Here is a 21,058-nt window from a genome sequence, read left to right on the forward strand (position 1 = left end):
TCCACGAAAGGTCTAATGGAACTTCCGAGATGATACACCAGCTTATTTTTATATATTCTGAAAATCAGTGGTCCTGTAATACTCCCTAGTGTTACGCCTGATGTTTCTACGTCTTCGTCTACGTGATTATGCTGCAGTTCAGAATTAAATGCCTGTCAGAGAGTTCATCGAACCACCTTTAAGTTACTTCTCTACCGTTCCACTCTCGAACAGCGCGCGGGAGAGGCAACACTTAACTCTTTCCGCGCGAGCTCTGATTTTTGATATTTTATTATGAAGATCGTTTCACCATATTTCCGCGGGCAACAACAAAATATTTTTACGTTCTGAGGAAAAAATAACAACTGAAATTTCATGAGAAGGTCCGGGCGCAGCGAGAAACGCTATATTTTTTAATGACTGCCACCCTAGTTCGCGTATCATACTTTTACGTCTGAAGATTTCTCTTCATTGCGAATGACGTGCTGTGTTCTGTTTGCCAGAAATTCTTCATTGTTTTCACACAGCTGTCCTGACCATCCGTACGCTCGAATTCTGTTCGGTAGACGACAGTGAGGAACACGGAAGGGACACGGCAGCTATCTGTGCGCATGTATCTGCTGACTTTGCGTTAAGTATTCTCACGCTACTCACATATCGTTTACACCGGTTAGTGTATTCTGAAACAGATCACCACTCAGGACTGACTGGTCTGTTGTTGCAGTTCTAACACATGCGTGTTGCAATCATCTTTTGAGTCATACGCACGAATGACGTATCATCCTTAGTCTGACCATTGGTGAGTCACTGGCGCGACACTCACTCGTTTTATGGCTTAGGCGCAATCGTTTTCTGTCGCAAGATGAAGATAACATCGAGGAGGCGTGGGTGCGTAGCGTTAAAGAGCAAAGGAAGGAAGACGAGAAACAAAAATGTTGTTGACAAAGTGGTAACACTACCTCGCAGACTTGATCAGCGGATCCGGTTAAACGGCGAGTATATTAGAGCTTACGGCTAGTGCTCTCCCTCCGGTTACTTACAGTGCTTTCAGAAGGAGGCTACGCGGAAACAGATGAGGCCGTCATTTGACGAAAAACGATGAGCGCACATTGACGCTGTCTGTTCTAATACATATAAGATTTTTTTAAAAAAATGTGTCATATGTTTCTACAGGAGGCAGTATTGGTCAAAGGTAGAAGTAAAGTTCCTATAATGACGTTTGTAAATCAGTGCCTGTTGAGATATAGGCCAATGTGCCCTCTCGTTCCCATCCCTCTGTTACGTACGAGTAGCGTCTGTTACGAAAGCAGTGCTGCATGTGATTACCACGCATCCTTGACATGTCCTTCGACCCTTCTTCCCGGCGAATCACGCATACTTTCAAATACATCTGGCTCCATTCGGACTGCGTCACATGAATTGGTCACACACTGCTGTGACGTTTACACATTGTCTGTAAGTTGGGCATACAGAAATGGCTTCAGATGATCTCAGAGCTAGAAATCCATCGGATTCGTGTCTGGTAACGGTGGAGACCATGCTGCTTGACGTCCTTGGCCAGTCCATCGCCCATCAAATGTTCCGATGAGGTACTGTGGCACGATCCGTAGAAAATGGGGTGATATTCCGTCATGTGTAAACCTATAGTTGTTCTCTTCCTGCAAGGGAAACCTTTCCCAGTAGCTCCGGTACTTCATCGCGCAGGAATCTGTGATACAGAGAACCTGTTAGCCTGTTCGGTGAAGTGTATGGTCCTATGTGTCTGTCACCGACAGCCCCTGCTCATACATTGATGCTGATGCGGTTGTCATGTCACATCGCCATGATTTCGTGAGATTTTCATCTGCACACATGTGCATACTGTGGTGATTTACAACACGATCTCGTGTGACAGCCTACAGCAGAGAGTACTACACATTACTCGTCACAAGTAAAACGACCCATGTCTCAACAAGTATTGGTTTCCAGGCATATCATTATAGAAACTTTTCTTCTGGTTTTCATCAATGCTATTTCCTATAGGGGCTGGCCGGCCGGAGTGGCCGAGCGGTTCTAGGCGCTTCAGTCTGGAATCGCGTGACCGCTACGGTCGCAGGTTCGAATCCTGCCTCGGGCATGGATGTGTGTGATGTCCTTAGGTTAGTTAGGTTTAAGTAGTTCTAAGTTCTAGGGGACTGATGACCTCAGATGTTAAGTCCCATAGTGCTCAGAGCCATTTTGAACCTGTAGGGGTTGGTGACACTTTTTATCACACTGTACTTAACATCTCATACAGAGGAGTAGGTACGCTTAAATTTATATAAATTCACGGATTCTACTTGCATAAGTGCATTGTATGAAAATCGGTCAGTGCACGACAGTACACGATACCAGTATGTTCCAATAAACGAGTGTGAAGATGTGATTTTTTTGGGAGGTCATATCTCGGGTTCTATTGGTCACAGAGGTAAGGAATTAAGTTTTTGGAGTAGGCCTAGCCACATTTCCATACCTGTCGGAGAAACGGGCATACTGTATGTATTCTTCTGTATAGGGTCAAAATTTAAATATTACACTCTACCTCTAACCCAGGCGAATGGACTACGTCGGTTCGTTCTATTACATTAGGTGTGGTCTAGGATGGACATTAGGAGGCTTATGAAAGCACCGTGGACGGTTCCTGAGAAAACCCTGCAAATCATAATTTTTGGGTACGAAATGTACCTCTTTTGGGGATGACCGCTTTTATAATTAATATTCATGGCAGATCGTCTAAATTTTTAGCATATGTTCTGAAGATAATGTTCTCGGGGAACTTCTAAACTTTTTTCGATATCAGTGTCGGTCACCCAGATCCATACCATAGGTATGAGCGTAAAATATGCACATAATATCCGGTCTGAGGCGTAAATTTCGGCTGACTTTGTGGACATATGGCCAGGGTTATAGAGTCGTCACAAGGGTTCTGAGCTCACCAACCTATGTTTTTAGTCAACATTTTTTCACCAATAAAACTTTATGACGCTCTCTCTCTGTGTAATGGGTGCTTCGCACCTATACAGATATGACCATAGTGGTAATGGAGTGGCAGAAAATTGGTTAAAAAGGATCTTAACTTGCCTGACTGCCAAAACAGTGGAAAACTATAAAGACTTCAAATTCAGTAAAAAATCTTTAATAACATTGTTACTCTTTTGAGATACAAATCATTAACCGAACGTTTTAGATGAAATCCGATCAATGAGCAAAGCATACAGCAAAAATTTAAAGCGAACGATTTTGAGTTAACTTTATATTTCGCGTACTTCTTTGTTATTTGTACGTGTCAGGGTGTATAAATGTGCCGAATCATATACATAAACTCTCAAAACTTTACCGACCTGTTGAATTCGTTTTATACAGTGCGATTCAGCTGCCCCTACCGATGTCGTTTTATGCAATCTGGCCTTCAAAAACTACGCATGAGATTTTCGTATTCTCTCACTCGCTACGCACAAACTATTAGTCCTACAGCAAATATGAACAGATACTTTTTCTACGAAATGTAATTAAATTTTGTACACGGATACGTTTCTGCTTGAGACCACAATTTTCGATTTACTCAAGGAAAACTTAGAGAAATGACCTGCAAAGGCACCTCCGCCCCCACAGTCATCTCTTACGGGTCAGAATTTCTAGTGTATTGTTCGTGGCACTCTTTCATACCATGGTACAAAAATTTCCGACTACACTAATGATTCCCGATATTCGATCGTTTTTAGTCTCTATGGATTGAGCTATTACACTACCGGAATAGTCGGTTATTTTTCTAATATTATTAATGTAAGTGTGCACGTGAGGACAATGAAAGAAAAACGAATTTTGGAAACGTTATACTAAAACTAATTATGTTGATAATGCGATCCAAACTTAAGCTTTACAAGCACAGTAGTTTCGTAGTTAGAAGCACAGTAGATTCTTAGTCACAAAATTGTTACGTAAAATATACACAGGCCAGTCAGTGAAGACCAGAAATGGACGAATGTGGGGAATAATTCGTGCAATCGCAAATTCTGATACAGTGGTAGGAGGAGGGAGTGCCATGAATAACATACTAGAAATCCTGAATGGTGGGGGTTGAGTGTGGGTGCGTATGAAGCTCACTTTTGTACGTTTTTCTCGAATAGCTCGAAAACTAAGGCCTCTAGCGGAAACGTATCCGAATACAAAATTTAACTACAATAAATTTTCTAGAAAAACGTCCTGTTAATTTTTTTTCTGTAGGACTAATAGTTTACGCTTAGTGTGGGAGAGAATATGAAAATCTTGCGCATGATTTTTTGGACAGACGTGACATTGCGGGTTGCAGTAAACGACATTTGTAGGGGCAGCTGAACCACCTTGCTATTGAAGGGCTGAAGGGAACGAGCGGAAAAATGCTCCTGTCATAACACAAAAAAGGCGAATACATTCCTCTTTAAAAGACTGACAGAAAAGTGGGCTACCAGTTACTTCAATCCTCAGTCAATCTTTTGCACCAAAAATTTGGCGTGCGAACATATTTACCTTTTTTGTGATGAAAGAGAGGAGCATAGAGACAGTGACAGAGGAAGAGGGAGCAGAGTGTGTGTGTGGGAAAGAGAGAGAGAGAGAGAGAGAGAGAGAGAGAGAGAGAGAGAGAGAGAGAGAGAGAGAGAGAGAAATGGTGATGGTCGGAGAGAAAAAATGGCAGTGAGAGAGATCGATTAAGACAACACCAGTGGGAGCCAAAGAGAGAGGAGATATTGATCGTCAGTGAGATACAGTGGCAGAGAAAGGGAGATGGATGGAGATAGCAGCAGTGGGAGCAAAAGAGATACGAGACAGTGGAAATGAAAAGCACAGATGAGAGGAGACCCTAAAAAGGCTTGGGAGGTCTGGACCCTCCTAAACTAGCGAATTGCAGCATGTAGGTATAGGGGAGGGCGTATCTTGGACTGAAATTTTAAACACTTGGGTACAGGGGAAAAGTAAATTGGACCTCCCCAGAAGATTTGGGCTGCTTGGGTATTGCATAGAAATGTTTGTAACATTAGGTTTTCCCTACGTTCGTATAGTGGGTTGTACTGCACCCAGAATTTTGTGCTTCTTTTGGCAATAAAACGCTCCCCCGAGACAGGAGAGACGCGGTTAATTGTGTATTGCCCTTCTGTGGATTTGATTGAAACACAGTGGAATCAAAGACTGCATAGATCAGGTGTATTGGGATGTAAAAGTTAATGTAACCTATGCTACTTGTGATGTAAGAGTGGCGTTCAATGAGTAATGCAACATATTGTTTTTATGAAAGCAGGTTGGTTTTATTGAAGATTCCAATACACCATATTATTCCCCAGTCTTTTGTCTACAAAATCCTATTTCTCAGCATAATATCTGTTCAATGCGACGGGCTTACGCCACCTTATTGGGGGAGTTTGTATGCCCGTATGGTACCACTCTTCTGTGGACGTCAGACCCAAATTTCGCTGCATCAATAACCTCTCCATCGTCCACATACTGCTTCCTGCGCCGGCCGGTGTGGCCCAGCGGTTCTAGGCGCTTCAGTCTGGAACTGCGCGACCGCTACGGTGCAGATTCGAATCCTGCCTCGGGCATGGATGTGTGTGATGTCCTGAGGTTAGTTATGTTTAAGTAGTTCTAAGTTCTGGGGAACTGATGACCACAGATGTTAAGTTCCATGGTGCTCCGAGCCATTTGAACCATTTGAACCATTTGAACTGCTTCCCGCCGAGTGCATTCTTCGTTGGGAGAAACAGATACAATTCGGAAGGTGCGGAATCTAAGCTGTGGGATGGGTGAGAAAGAATTGCGTCGTGTTTTGTGAGCTGCTCTGAGATGCGCAGACTTGTATGAGGTCTTGTGTTGTCATGGAGAAGTTCGTTTGCATCTTCGTGGCGACGAACATGCTAAAGTCTGCGATTGCAGTCTTTCTCGGCGTATTCTACTGATGAATTCTTCTCGGGTTATTAGCCGAGTGGTGGCGTCGTCTTGTCGCAACGTTTCAATGAGTTTCGTACCCATCATCTTCTGGCGACGGACACGATGCATTGACAACTACAAAGAACGCTGTTCTCGCAGTGACTGACCCTTACCACGTATTGACGACATTGCGTAGGTGGCGTTAAAAGTCAAATACAGTAGGTGAAACTTGCAGGCTTGGCTAGCATTTGCATGCAGTTCTCGCACTGTTCTCATATTTTTGTCCATCCCCTGTACGTGCTTTGCGGTAAACTAAATTGTGTTCTGTGTGATTCATGCTGAGTTATAACGGTGAAGACAGCATCGGCGAACCAGTTGTTTGGGATGAAAATTGATCTAACGACGAGTATTTTCCATCACTTTCGGAGTCATCTAGTGGTGATCAGCTTTTTTTTGTTTTCGTGTTATCTTAAAAAGAGAAAAAAACATTTTTCATCTGAGCATTGACGCAAGGAGTGGAACAGTGTGCGCAAAATACATCTTGGATACATTCCAGATTTTGTCGTAGTAGATTTACCCAGGCCATAAAGAAAGTACAACTTACAGAGCCTCCAGGTGAAGGCAAGAAAGTTCCTGATAACAAAACTCCAGAACAAGAAATACTGGTTGTTTGTGATCACATAGCATCATTCCCCTCTTGCCAATCCCACTATACAAGATCCACAATCCGAATAGAAGATATTTACTAGAAAAATCGAATGTTCTAGTGTTTTATATAAGGAACGTGGTGAAAGTAAAGGAAAAAAGCCAGTTCCAGAAATCATTTTTGGCGGAACTTTTAATGACGAGTTCAACCTGCATTTTCGCGCGCACCACAACGACTACTTGTGTGTAACGTGATTCGTTTCATACTAAACTCAACCCTTCAGCAGATGAACAAGAGACTGCACAGCTTCAACAAGTCCACGAATAGCGCTTCCGTAAGGCTGTAAAGGCTCAGGAGTTCATGAAAGTGGGCACTGAATGATCAGCTTATGGTAGGTCCTACTATGCCTTTTCTTTTGATTTGGAAAAGGCCCTAGACCGACAAGTTGCTTATTACAAATGTTAATTTACATATTTACAGTTTGGACTGCCACAAAGCCTCATGAAAATTAGGATTCATAAAACGGCTGTGATGCAGTGAATGGCTCTCGAGGTTCCCTGGAAACTGGTGCCCTTTCGGCCAAACACACTGAAGCGACAGCACTGTCCACAAAACATGATGTCATGTATAGTGTTAGTTCAACAGAACAGGACATGGACAGTAGTCCTGACGTTAATGAAACTGGTTCAGACTGACACTGAAGTCGTTCCCAAAAATTCCTGAGAAGTGGCGATTCCTATTTCCCCAATGATGGTGGTTTTGCCTCAGTAGAAAACGGCAGCAAGACACAAGAAACATTTTGTCCTATTGATTAGTACAATATGACCGCCAAGTCAGGGAAATGAAAATCTGTTTCATGTCACTGTAATGACAGACAATGACTTCTTACTGAAGTCAGTCACAAAAGAAAGGACTGACACTGGAGAACTTGCCGTGTCATGGCTGAAGATGCAGTGGATTCGATGAAATAAAAGCGATCCATTCACAGTCTCTTTCCAGGAAACACCTTCGACGGTCATGGAATTTCAAAAGCTGGCCTGGCTGACATGCATCAGGGAAAGTTTTACGCAGGACCCTAGCTTTTACAATAGAGAAGAAGAAAGGTAGGAAAGAACGTTTCCTCTTCATTTGGTCCGTTCATCACGACTTGTTCTAGCGTTTTCGTTCTTCTAACAATGCCAAAGACGTTGAGCCACTGCATGGAAATGGTAGTATTGGCGACGACTAACAAAGGTTAAATAAAGTAATATAAATACAATGTTGTTGACTTATATGTACACTTTTATGGTAAATAAAATCCTTTACCTGTTTGTATCCTTAATTTCTAGAAATTGCTAATCTGAGTTATAAATTTAAAAAAAAGCATATGATTCGAACGTAACACAAAAAGTACTGTTCAATTTTGTATAACAGTACTAGTAAAGCATTAAAAATCTCAAAACAAGAATTATGTGAAATAATCCACTTGCGCTCTAAGAGGCTCTGTGTCTTTGTCAGCTTACGCCAACGGTCGTCTCCAAGTTTAATACTAACAGTAGTTGTTGTATTAGATCTCTCCTGCTTTACCGTGTCACCTTACCGTTTCTTTTAATGCCGAATGTACGTACGTGTACCCCACCAAACTCCTCTGTTCGTTCACGAGATGCAAAGGATAGTAAATAATGGCTCAGTACGGCAAACTTTACAATACAGCTGCAGTGCTTAGGATCATCAACCTGTGACACTGAGCCGAGCGGTCTTAGGCGCTGCAGTCATGGACTGTGCGGTGGTCCCGGCGGAGGTTCGAGTCCTTCCTCGGGCATGGGCATGTGTGTTTGTCCTTAGGATAATTTAGGTTAAGTAGTGTGTAAGTCACCTTAGCAGTTAAGCCCCATAAGATTTCACACACATTTGAACATTTTTGTGACACTGACGGAAGACGTCGGCTTATTGTCAGGCTTCCTACTTTTCTGTATAGCATGTACTCAAATGTAACACAGATGCTTCAGGAGATTAAATGAGAATCTTTTGAAGAGATAAAGCGCGTGTCTAGCGAAACCCTGTTCGGAAAATTTGGAGGTCCTGTATTTGAACGAGATTACGCAACAATTCAGCTGCCCAGTGTATACCTGCATCTAGTCCAGAATCCATAAGAGAAATGGAAGAGAGATTGGGGCATGCGTAGAGGTATAAAGAACAATTATCTCTCGTATCTTATACGAATGGGGTGATTAAGACTAGCCAGTTTGTGGTGCAAAGTCCCCGCGACATACAATGTATAACATGTTGCGGATGTAGAAGTACATATAGGGGCAAGAGGGAGTATGACGCGTCCAGAGGCATACAGCCAGATATTTTCCCCCCTTCAGTCCATATTCGAATGTAGAGAGAAACGGAGCAGATGAAAATGGCGCGAAGCACTCTGCTCCGTACATTCTGCAGAATACGCAGAGCGTTCCTAATATTTTACCAATAACTAAAACTGCTGAGCTGCGCTTTCGGTCAAGAAACAGTATGCAGTGGGGCAGTATACCAAGATACTGTTGCGTTTGAGATTGTTTTTAAAAATGAACTCTGTTTCTTGTTAACATCATTCTATATCTTTTGGACAGAAGGATGCAACGATCTTCCTCTGGGTAATACTTGCAGTCCAAAGTTGGTTTACGCAGAATACGTTTTTCGCCAATAATTGTGCTGGAAAATGTTATTTGAAATGTTTCAGTCACTTCAGCTCACTTTCTCTAACTGTGTCACAATAGAAGACTCAAAATTGCTGCTCGTACATCAGTTTTTTTAAAAAAAGGAACTGATCAGGCCGTGCGAAAATCTTTTGCAGTGATATGTAGGTGTGGCAATATTGGATTACCCTGAAGAAGAAATGGTATCGATGTGATAGTTTCGGCATACAAATAAAAAACAGAGGGGAAAATGTTTTAGTAGTGGTTTGTCATTAACAAGCTGAGTAAACATTACATCAAAGATGAGATTCGACAGCTTTAGTAATAGACGTGATAACAATGTTTCAAATTCATGTGACTGTTGTGAATTGTGATACCACTAAACTATTCTGTTTCCAATAGGGAAACAATGAGCAAACTTCACAGTAACTGTGTGTACATCTGCTACTGCGAGATGTCCTCATTACTTGTCTTCTTAAAGATGCCCCTATAGTCTGCCTAGCAATAAGTTTACCATTCGTACCACTGTTACGTTGGCATCTTCCGTTTGTTGTAAATAATTGAGTATTTCAGTTGCTAATACCTTTAAAACTATGAACTAAAGTGGTGAACAAACTCACTAGCTGGGGACGATGCTCGAAGAAAATACCAAAGTGAAGGCCGAGAGAGAGAGAGAGAGAGAGAGAGAGAGAGAGAGAGAGAGAGAGAGAGAGCCGGCCGCGGTGGTCTAGCGGTTCAGGCGCTCAGTCCGGAACCGCGTGACTACTACGGTCGGAGGTTCGAATCCTGCCTCGGGCAAGGATGTGTGTGATGTCCTTATGTTAGTTAGGTTTAAGTAGTTCTAAGTTCTAGGGGACTGATGACCACAGATGTTAAGTCCCATAGTGCTCAGAGCCATTTGAACCATGTTTTAGAGAGAGAGAGAGAGATTGGATAGGTACACAACGTTGAGTCAGAAATGATGTACAAATTCCAGAAGCAGAGCTACTGGGATCACATAATGAGTCACAGATAGGCTTAACTATAAAAATTCCAGAAGTAGATAAGTTCAAGCTAATATGTGAGCATAGCGGCTGTTATTCATTCCAACGCACGATCCAGTAACAGGATATAAAAGAGGTAAAATCCAAAGTTACGATGGCTACACCTACATGTGAATGATCAAGAGAAGTAAACGAACAGAATATAACAATTAAACCCCACAAAATACCATGTTGAGATTTCATTTGGCTTCGGCTTGATTGTATACTAATTCACTTCCATACTAAACAGTCCTTTTAGTTTATCAGGCTGAGAAGATTACTTAGCTGCGACTTAAATATGTTGTTGTTTCGTATTACAGAAAGTTTAGTTCTTAGATTGATCACAGTATGCATTAACGAAACCACAGTGGTCGCTACTGGCAACTGGACACACGCACATATATGTTTTTTCTAGTTGGAGATATTAACGAGGAAGAGAGTTGTGGGTGGCGTTACCACCAGAGAAAGAGCTCTATTCTGATGGTAACATGCTGGTGGAGGTGCCGGCACTGCCGAAGCAAATGTCGTACACAGAATGCTTTCGTTGCAATCTTCCGTTAGTGTGGCATTGCCATTGGCTGCAAACCGCACCACATTTAGAAAGAACCAGTAAATCCGGATTCCTTAAAGAATCGAACTCCAGTACATAAAACAGCTTTACTCGTGTGATTACTTTACAAATGAGAAAAAGTGTCAAATATTTGACGTTGAGCATGTGAGCAAGAAAAAAGTTTATAAAAGGTTTGAAATTACATTTAAGTTTGTTGGAAGTCGCTAAGTTCTCTCATTAAGAAGCGCTAGATGAATATAGTGTGGATAATTTGCGCTATGTTTTAAGCAAGAGCAAGTTCTTCACACATCTCGATGTTAAGGACGTCATATATTCAGGATTATGCTTCGTACAATGATAATATAATTCTTCCGGTGCGTTCATCGATATATGTAGACAGAAACAATTTACAAACTGTGTCGCAAAGTGAGTTGCGAATTGAGTTAGCAGTGAAGAAGTAATAAATTAAAACTTTGTGTCTGATGCTGAAGTATTACTGCATGAGTACTAAAAACGTAGAAAGCGATAAGCTTTTTTTCCTTTCATCATTTTGTTGGGGGGGGGGGGGGGAGGGGGGGTGTCAGCACCGAAAAGTTTCGTAAAGTTTGAAGTCATGTGTAAAGTTTATTGGAAGTCGTTAGGTGCTTTAATTCTCAAATGCTGGATGAATAACGTTCGGGTATTTGCGCGCTGCCTCAAACTAACACACAATTTCGAACTATAATACTTATCTTTTTGTGTTAAACTTGTAACATAAGATTATACTTCTTAATGAGTAGATATGACAAAATTTAAAAATTTTAAGTTCGCTCAACAATAATGTGAAGCATTGAAAATGAAAATTTCGTTGCCCCTCTAACGTGTTACATTGGCACCTGCAGCTGGTATTGGATTCCGTGATACTAACGTATTAATATAGAACTCTTTTTGCGCTATACTTTTCTTGTGTTTATTCTATTAAAGCTTTAAGTAGTAGAGAACGTGTCAGTACGAATCAGTGGTTGATCTCTTGTTTTAGACTGTATTTCACAGCTTCACTCACTATTTTTGTGCTATAAATAAGACCTATCAGTTATTTGTACTATCATACTACTTAATTCTCAGTTACGTCCTATAGATATTTATTGCAGGAAGTGCAAAACGTGTGACTGTAGTCCATAATTATATCTGACTGAAACGTTTCGTGCATTATCCCTATTTTTCATTTTCTAAAAATAAATACTGAATTAAAAATGTACGCTTGGTTCAAAGGGCTCTGGGGAAATGGCTCTGAGCACTATGGGACTTAACATCTTAAGTCATCAGTCCCCTAGTACTTAGAACTACTTGAACCTAACTAACCTATGGACATCACACAACACCCAGCCATCACGAGGCAGAGAAAATCCCTGACCCCGCCGGGAATCGAACTCGGCAACCCGGGCGTGGAAAGCGAGAAAGCTACCGCACGACCACGAGATGCGGGCGGCTCTGAGGTGTATGGGACTTACAATCTGTGGTCACCATTCCCCAAGAACTAAGAACTACTTAAACCTAACTAACCTAAGGACATCATACACATCCATTCCCGAGGCAGGATTCGAACCTGCGACCGTAGTGGTCACGCGGTTCCAGACTGAAGAATGTACGCTTGTTTTGGTTAGTTATTTACGTATTCTGTCCATCTTATTCATATTAGAAAAGTAGATTTTCAGAAATACAGAAATTTTTATGCTTTTTGTTCCTAGATATCAAAGTGAGACACTGCCTGACTGATTTAGGCATCTACACTACTGGCCATTAAAATTGCTACACCACTAAGATGACATGCTGCGGACACGAAATTTAATCAACAGGAAGAAGATGCTGTGATATGCAAATAATTAGCTTTCAGAGGATTCGCACAAGGTTGGCGCCGGTGGCGACACCTACAACGTGCTGATATGAGGAAAGTTTCCAACCTATTTCTTATACACAAACTGCAGTTGACCGGCGTTGCCTGGTGAAACGTTGTTGTGACGCCCCGTATAAGGAGGCGTCACGTTTACGACTTTCATGAAGGTCGGATTGTAGCCTATCGCGATTGCGGTTTATCGTATCGCCACATTGATGCTCGCTGTGGTCGAGGTCCAATGACTGTTAGCAGAATATGGAATCGGTGGGTTCAGGAGGGAAATACGGAATGCCGTGCTGGATCCCAGCGACCTCGTATCATAAGTAATCGAGATGACAGGCATCTTATCTGCATGGCTGTAACGGATCGTGCAGCCACGTCTCGATTCCTGAGTCAACAGATGGGGACGTTTGCAAGACAACAACCGTCTGCACGAACAGTTCGACGACATTTGCAGCAGCATGGACTTTCAGCACGGAGACCATGGTTGCCCTTGACACTGCATCACAGACAGGAGCGCCTGCGATGGTGCACCCAACGACGAACATGGGTGCACGAATGGCAAAAAGTTATTTTTTCGGATTAATCCAGTTTCTGTATACAGCATCATGATGGTAGCATCCGTGTTTGGCGACATCGCGGTGAACGCACATTGGAAGCGTTTATTCGTCATCGCCATACTGGCATATGACCCGGCGTGATGGTATGGGGTGCCGTTGGTTACACGTCTGTCACCTCTTGTTCGCATTGACTGCACTTTGAACAGTGGACGCTACATTTCAGATGTGTTACGACCCGTGGCTCTACCCTTCATTCGATCCTTGCGAAACCCTACATTTCAGTAGGATAATGCACGACCGCATGTTGCAGGTCCTGTACGGGTCTTTCTGGGTACAGAAAATGTTCGACTGCTGCCCTGGCCAGCACATTCTCCAGATCTCTCACCAATTGAAAACGTCTGGTCAATGGTGGCCGAGCTACTGGCTGGTCACAATACGCCAGTGACTACTCTTGATGAACTGTGGTATCGTGTTGAAGCGGCATGGGCAGCTGTACCTGTACACGCCATCCAAGCTCTGTTTGACTCAATGCCCAGGCGTATCAAGGCCGTTATTGCGGCCCGAGGTGGTGGTTCTGGGTACTGATTTCTCAGGATCTATGCACCCAAATTGCGTGAAAATGTAATCACATGTCAGTTCTAGTGTAATATATTTGTCCAATGAATACCCGTTTATCATCTTCATTTCTTCTTGGTGTAACAATTTTAATGGCCAGTAGTGTAGAAGACGATGCGACGGTATTTCATAACTTTGTGAGGTGACGCCGACTTGAGCATAAAGTTATCTTAGTAGCATTGCAGTCTTAAGCAATCATCAACACACACTGACGGGTGATCGATATGCACGTATGCGGATGGCGCTATTTGACGTACACAGGGTATAAAAGGGCAGTGTATTGGCAGAGCAGTGATTGGTACTCAGGTGATTCATGTGAAAGGTTTCCCACGTGATAGTGGCTACACGACGAGAATTAACAGACTGTGAACGTGGAATGGTAATTTCGCGACCCACAGTGTTAAGAATGTGTCGAGAATACCACATTTTAGGCACTACCTCTTAGCACGGACCGACGGCCTTCACATAATGGGATATGGCGGCAGACGAGCGACGCGAGTGCCATCGCTAACAGCACGCTATCGCCTGCAGGCCTCTCCAGAGATTATGGCCATATCAGTTGGACCCTAGACGACTGGAAACCCGTGACCTGGTCAGATGAATCCAGAATTTAGTTGGTAAAAGCTGATGATAGGGTTGGAGTGTGGCGTAGGCCCGACGAAGCCATGGACCCAAGTTGTCCACAACACACTCTGCGAGATGGTAGTGGTTTCATAATGGTGTGAGCTGTGTTTACATGGAATGAACTGGGTGCTTTGCCCCAACTGAACCTACCATTGACTGAAAATGTTTATGTTCGGGTACTTGGAGACCATTAGCAGCCATTCACGGACTTCATATCCTCAAACAACGATGGAATTTTTATGATTGGCAATGTGTCGTGTCACTGGCCTACAGTTGTTTCCGATTGGTTTGAAGAACTTTGTGGGCAATAAAGCGAATAAATTGGCCACCAAGATCGCCCGCCATGAATCCCATTGAACATTTGTGGGACATATTCGAGGAGTCAGTTCGTGCACAAATTCGTGCGTCGACAACACTCTCGTAATTATGGACGGCTATAGGAGCAGCATGGCTCAGTATTTCTGTAGGGACTTCCAACGACTTGTTAAGTCCATTCCACGTCGAGCTACTTTCCGGCGCGCATGTCGCCCAATGTGGCGTCGAATGTAATAAGACCTGCACCAAGGCGGCCGGACCTGCCCCGTAAGGGGCCTCACGGCCAATGACGCCAAACTCTCATTTCATTTCATGTACTCTGTTACACCGGGAAAAAGGATGTCCGACGCGATATTATGACGAATCTCATGATTCTTGTCACCTCTTTGTAGGTGATTTCAAATTCCATTGTAGACATAGTGAAACAGTGAAATAAATGGACAATTTAACACATTTCGTAACATTTTTATTGCGCCTTCCACAATTCGGAGTGACAGCTTCACAATCTGCCTTTCGTTTGTTATTGCAGAACTTACATTACAATATCAACACGCCAGAAACGCGTAGCTGTGAAATTCGTTGATTTCTATTGTGTACGTCAAATTAATGAAGCAACTTGCATGTGCTCTCCGTAGAGCTTTTAATTATGATATTGGCATAATGAAAATGCTACAAAGGCAGTAGACGGAATTCATTACTAACTTTTATAAGTGTGTGTGTGTGTGTGTGTCTTTTTTTTATGTACAAAACGGAAGTACAATCATTTAGCCTATCTTCAGACACCCAAACTGTTATGAACTCCTTCACATTAATATCGTCATTTTATGGCATACACCAATTTAAAAAAAGCCCTCGGGTATAATTACAACATGTGTCTTCCATCAATATACGAGGGTTGCTCAGAAAGCAATGCACCGTTTTTTTTTCTCAGCCGAAAACAACGCTACGAATGCTAAAGATTCCGTATGTGTTATTTGAAGTCTCCTGTGTGAGCGCGCCAAGTGTTCTTCACTTCCGACGGAGGGCGTAGCTGCAGGACAGTTTCAAAATGGCGTCTGTAGGTAATGTACGTCACAAGCAACGTGCCGTCATTGAATTTCTCACTGCGGAAACAGAAACTGTGGGGAATATTCACAAACGCTTGTGCAAAGTCTGTTGAGCATCTGCTGTCGACAGAAGTACAGTTAGTCTCTGGGCACGGAGGGTGAAGTCATCAGAAGGCGGTTCGCGGAGTTCCACGATTTGCAGCGGTCGGGGAGACCGTCCATGGCTGTCACACCTGACAAGTTGCAGAGAGCTGATGTCTTCATTCTCGAGGACAGGCGCATTACGACTCGGCAGTTGGCGCTGCATCTGTTAATGAGCAAAGGAAGTGTGGATGCAATTATCCGCACTCTTGAATATTCGCCGGCCGGTGTTGCCGAGCAGTTCTAGGCGCTTCAGTCTTGAACCGCGCGACCGCTACGGTCGCAGGTTCGAATCCTGCCTCGGGAATGGATGTGTGTGATGTCCTCAGGTTGGTTAGGTTTAAGTAGTTCTAAGTTCTAGGATACTGATGACCTCAGATGTTAAGTCCCATAGTGCTCAGAGGCATTTGAACCATTTTTTTTCTTGGATACTCAAAAGTTTGTGCAAAATAGGTCCCGCGGTGTCTAACGAAGGGTCACAAATCGCACAGAAAAAACATTTGTCTTTATTTGTTGCAATGTTTTGAAGCTGATGGGAAGGCCTTCTTATCTGGAATCGTGACAGCTGATGAAGCATGGGTTCGCCGTTTTCAACCCGAAACAAAACGACAATCGACAGAATGGCGCCACTCCTCGCAGAAGGAGAAATTCAAACTAACTGCTTCCGCCGGTAAGATCATGATCACAGTGTTCTGGGACTGTGAAGGTGTGATTCTCATTAATGTGATGCCATTAGGCGGTACCATTAATTCAGAAGCATATGTCAACACATTAACGAAACTCAAGGCGCGCTTCCGGCGACTTCCGAGCCACAGCGACCCAGGAGATGTTTTGCTGCAACACGATAACTCTCGGCCCCAAACAAGTCTGTGGACTGCTGGACACGTCACAAAACAGGGTTGGACAGTGCTACCCCATCCACCGTACAGCCCTGAACTAGCCCCCTCGGATTTCCAGTTGTTTGGGCCATTGAAAGATACCGTTCGTGAAAGACATTTTGAGGACTATGAGGAAGTGATTCACACAGTGAAGCAATGGCTCCGCCACCAGGGCAAGCATTGGTACCGACAGTGGATACACGCCCATGTTTCGCGCTGGAGGAACGCCATAGAACAGAATGGAGATTACGTGAAAAAAAGTGTGTTTGTTGATAAAACACCATTCTTTCGCGTGTGTAATTCTCATTACGTTCAGTAAACAATTGTTGAAGAAAAAATTACGGTGCAATACTTTCTGGGTAATACTTGTATCTAAATCGATAACAAGGTAAAGTACACTACATTTGAATCACAAAATATTATTCTTGCTGCATCTAAGAACTATGAAAAGGTTATGATATAAAAATAATAGTTTACAAGGTGGATAAACATTTATAATTTACAGCAGAAGAGATATAATTAGTAATAAAGATACTAGAAAAGAATTAAATATCTTCAGCATGAATGAAAAATGTCAGAAGTATCGTGAAAATTGGAGACAATACGCATGAAAAGGAGTTGTCGTAGAATTTCCCAGAAGATCCTGAACTACAAGCCGAATGGGAAAAAGAGATACTGTAAGACCTCGGAAAAACATGGTTATGATTTTTTTTTGCGACTTCAGATCATGCAATGTCCTAATCCTTGAAAGGAAGACGATGACGATGACGACGACGACGACGACGACAGGTCATTTATAACAACATAAAAGAAAACAGACTGAGATTAGTCGCAGCGAAACGTTTACCAACGATCTTAGAAAAACAGGGCAGATGTATGAATGATTCGTCAAAGGCTTCCGTCGTGCGATATCGTGACGCGAATCACCTGCTGTCCTGCGGCTGTGATCGCTTCCACGACTGTGCTGGTTAATTAATGGTCTGTTACACTGAGATACCCCGGATCGCTGGAACTAGAATGGCAGACAAGAACACAATTTAACGAATATTTACCCCACCGTGTCGAAGAATAGGAACCTCGCACCTACCGAACACGAGTCTATTTCTCATCCATTCCTCTACTTCGCGTCAAGTATTTTCTTTCTGTCGTCATGGACTGGGTTGGTGCCTTAATATTGTTACCGGAAATCACTGAGAAACTAAAATTTACTAAACATATAATCTGATTTGTTTTTCGAAACCCGTTTCCAAGATTTGCGGTCCAAAACCTCCTGCAGCCATATAGGTGTAAGAGTGCAGTTTTCACGATGTTTTGGCTTTGTCACAGAGAAGTGCTTCAATTGAAAAGGGTCTGTAGCAGCCTGTAAATGTGGTAAACTAACTCCTTAGTGTAGCTCGGAAACGTCACTGGGCTTACTACAGGGTTCTGAGGCATACTCCAGGTACCTTTGTGTCTGTCTACATTTTCAGCATTTAGTTTAAGGCCTTGTGTTTTGTTTCGCATGAGCAACCAGTCCAAGCGCAAACATTGCTTAATGCTCAGGAGTAAGTGTTAAATCATTTTGCAAACAATGGCAGAGGGAATCAGATTATTTTCTGTAACACATGTGCGCTCAGATTTATCCATACGTGTAAAAAACTAATCCATGAATAGCTTCACTTTGGTCGCACTCAATAAAAACTATTGAAATCCGTCCACTACTCTGGGAAAGACCGTTCTGTATGTTTTGCTCTTGACTTTGGAATGCTGAAAGTGTCGGTTTAGTCCTCCTATAATATTGTATATTTATGTTCATTCGCAAACGTCTGACTTGTGCTGTCATGATTGTGGGCGATAATTTTTCTGAGCAAACACTTGCCTATATGTGTCTGTCAAAAATGTATTGATGAAGTCGTACTCCGGAATAAAGCAGAATAGGTGTTAATTCAGTTGACCATCCTGCTTCACATATTAGGAGTTTGAATTTCTGCGTCTTCCACTATACGCTCATACCACAGATAACTTAAATTTATCCGTATTATAATGTGAATGTTTGAGATCTGTGGGAGTAGTATGAAATTTACTATACTTCACGCGTGCTGACGCTAAGTAAATACTGTATGTAAGTTAGTTTTTGTTTGTTCGTATTAATATCTGTTATTACAAGCTGATATGAGTAATAACGTGATACGAGAAAGAACTGATTCATCCCGCTACTTTATTGAAACTTTAGGATAAACAGCGATTGGATATCACACACACACACACACACACACACACACACACACACACACACAGGCGCGCGCTCTATCCACCAAGAAAGGATTTCAACGCCTCGCTTCTCTTATTAGCACTATCGCATAAGTCATCTGCAGTAAACAGATACGTGTAAGAGTAATAAGCATAATAACCGCAGAGGTAAGTTAACGTTTTAGCGATGGGGGTTTTTGTGATTGAAGAGCTAGCCAACAATGCGCATTGCATTGTGGCCGGCTTCTTATTAGCCGTTACAGTTTTAAATGCTCATAACTGTCTGGTCGACGTCCACATAGGGAATGCGAGGGGCACCACAAATGTAACTCTTTAACCATATCCCAATTGGAAAGTGAGTTGGAATTTCTGAATTTAAAGTTAAAATATTGTTTGTTTATAATTACATTGTAAGCCCATAAGAAAGATTAAGTTGCGCGTTTCAAAAAGAAAAAAAAGTAACTCTTCACGCGTATTTAAACCGAAGTAAAGATGCAGGTAAAAGCGCCGAAGTTCCACAACGACAGCGTTTACAATGAAATAGCATGATCTCCACCAGTATCATCGGAACACTACATTGAAAATCTCTCCATTATTGGAAGATGAGAGGCCGCTGCTCGCTGCTAGACCAGAAAGTATGGCATGAAAGAACAGTTCACTCTTCCACAACCACCACATTTTTCAGCTAGCGATGTCAGTAAATGCCACGGTATGTTCATCAGTGCTCGTAAGATCCCTTTCCTTGTTCGCGGCGGACGAACTACCTGAGAGTGTGTCACGAATCCAGTGAAGCCTCCATTGAGCGCCTCGAGAAATGTGTCACTGTGTAATGAAAGTCCGCACGGTGTTAAGCCGCTGCTACAGCTGCGCGGAGGTACAGCTGCTTGTGGCGTGACGCGTGCAGAGAGCGCCGGGCGCCGTGCACTTACTCACCAGCTTGAGCAGCTTGATGAAGATGGAGGCGATGCTGAGGATCTTGGCGGACATGGTGGTGCCGCGCGCGTCACGTCTCAGCCGACAATGGCGGGTCCTGGCGTGGCTGCAGCTGTGGCCTGCCCGGCAGATAACTCGCGCCACCCGATAACGCCGACGCACCTGTCGGGAGCTCCCTCTGTGACGCCGCGGATCACAGCGCCGCCATATCTGGGCTGCCACACTGCGGCATGCCCACTGGGCTGCCAGGGACCGCGCTCGTTGACAATGACACCGCTACGCGATATCGCTCCATCTCAACAGTTTGCTGAACTTTGCTGTCTCCCACAACAATTGAAACAACACGTCACTTCTATAGTGGTGTCTTTGCAGTATTTTATTTCGATAATGAGGTCGTGACAGAGCCAAAACATCACTTCTCCCTCTTGACAGCGGACTTCTGTTGCCTACATCTACATAAATACTCCGCGATCCACCATACGGTGTGTGGCGGAGGGTACCTTGTACCACAACTAGCATCTTCTCACCCTGTTCCACTCCCAAACAGAACGAGGGAAAAATGACTGCCTATATGCTCCTGTACGAGCCCTAATCTCTCTTATCTTATCTTTGTGGACTTTCCACGAAATATAAGTTGGCGGCAGTAAAATTGTACTGCAGTCAGCCTCAAATGCTGGTTCTCTAAATTTCCTCAGTAGCGATTCACGTAAAGAACACCTCCTTTCCTCTAGAGACTCCCACCCGAGTTCCTGAAGCATTTCCGTAATACTCGCGTGATGATCAGACCTACCAGTAACAAATCTAGCAGCCCGCCTCTGAATTGCTTCTATCTCCTCCCTCAATCCAACCTGATAGGGATCGCAAACGCTCGAGCAGTACTCAAGAATAGGTCGTATTAGTGTTTTATAAGTGGTCTCCTTTACAGATGAACCAAAATTCTACCAATGAACCGAAGACGACTATCCGCCTTCCCCACAACTGCCATTACGTGCTTGTCCCACTTCATATCGCTCTGCAATGTTACGCCCAAATATTTAATCGACGTGACTGTCTCAAGCGCTACACTACTAATGG

At 43.2% G+C, this 21,058-nt stretch overlaps 2 protein-coding genes across 2 annotated transcripts in view; one reads left to right on the forward strand and one right to left on the reverse strand.

Moving 5' to 3' along the window:
- The window catches only part of LOC126325021 (protein snakeskin), a 46,025-nt gene extending 25,918 nt beyond the window's left edge, over nucleotides 1-20,107 (reverse strand). Inside the window, exon 1 of the mRNA XM_049995139.1 lies at nucleotides 19,985-20,107. Within this exon, the coding sequence (XP_049851096.1) occupies nucleotides 19,985-20,038 (54 nt within the window). The 5' untranslated portion in view covers nucleotides 20,039-20,107. The remainder of the gene's footprint in view (nucleotides 1-19,984) is intronic.
- The window catches only part of LOC126324953 (adenylosuccinate lyase), a 722,118-nt gene that overhangs the window by 645,339 nt on the left and 55,721 nt on the right, over nucleotides 1-21,058 (forward strand). The gene's annotated exons all lie outside the window — the stretch shown is intronic.

Source organism: Schistocerca gregaria, chromosome 2, assembly GCF_023897955.1.
Source record: "Schistocerca gregaria isolate iqSchGreg1 chromosome 2, iqSchGreg1.2, whole genome shotgun sequence".
NCBI lineage: Eukaryota > Metazoa > Arthropoda > Insecta > Orthoptera > Acrididae > Schistocerca > Schistocerca gregaria.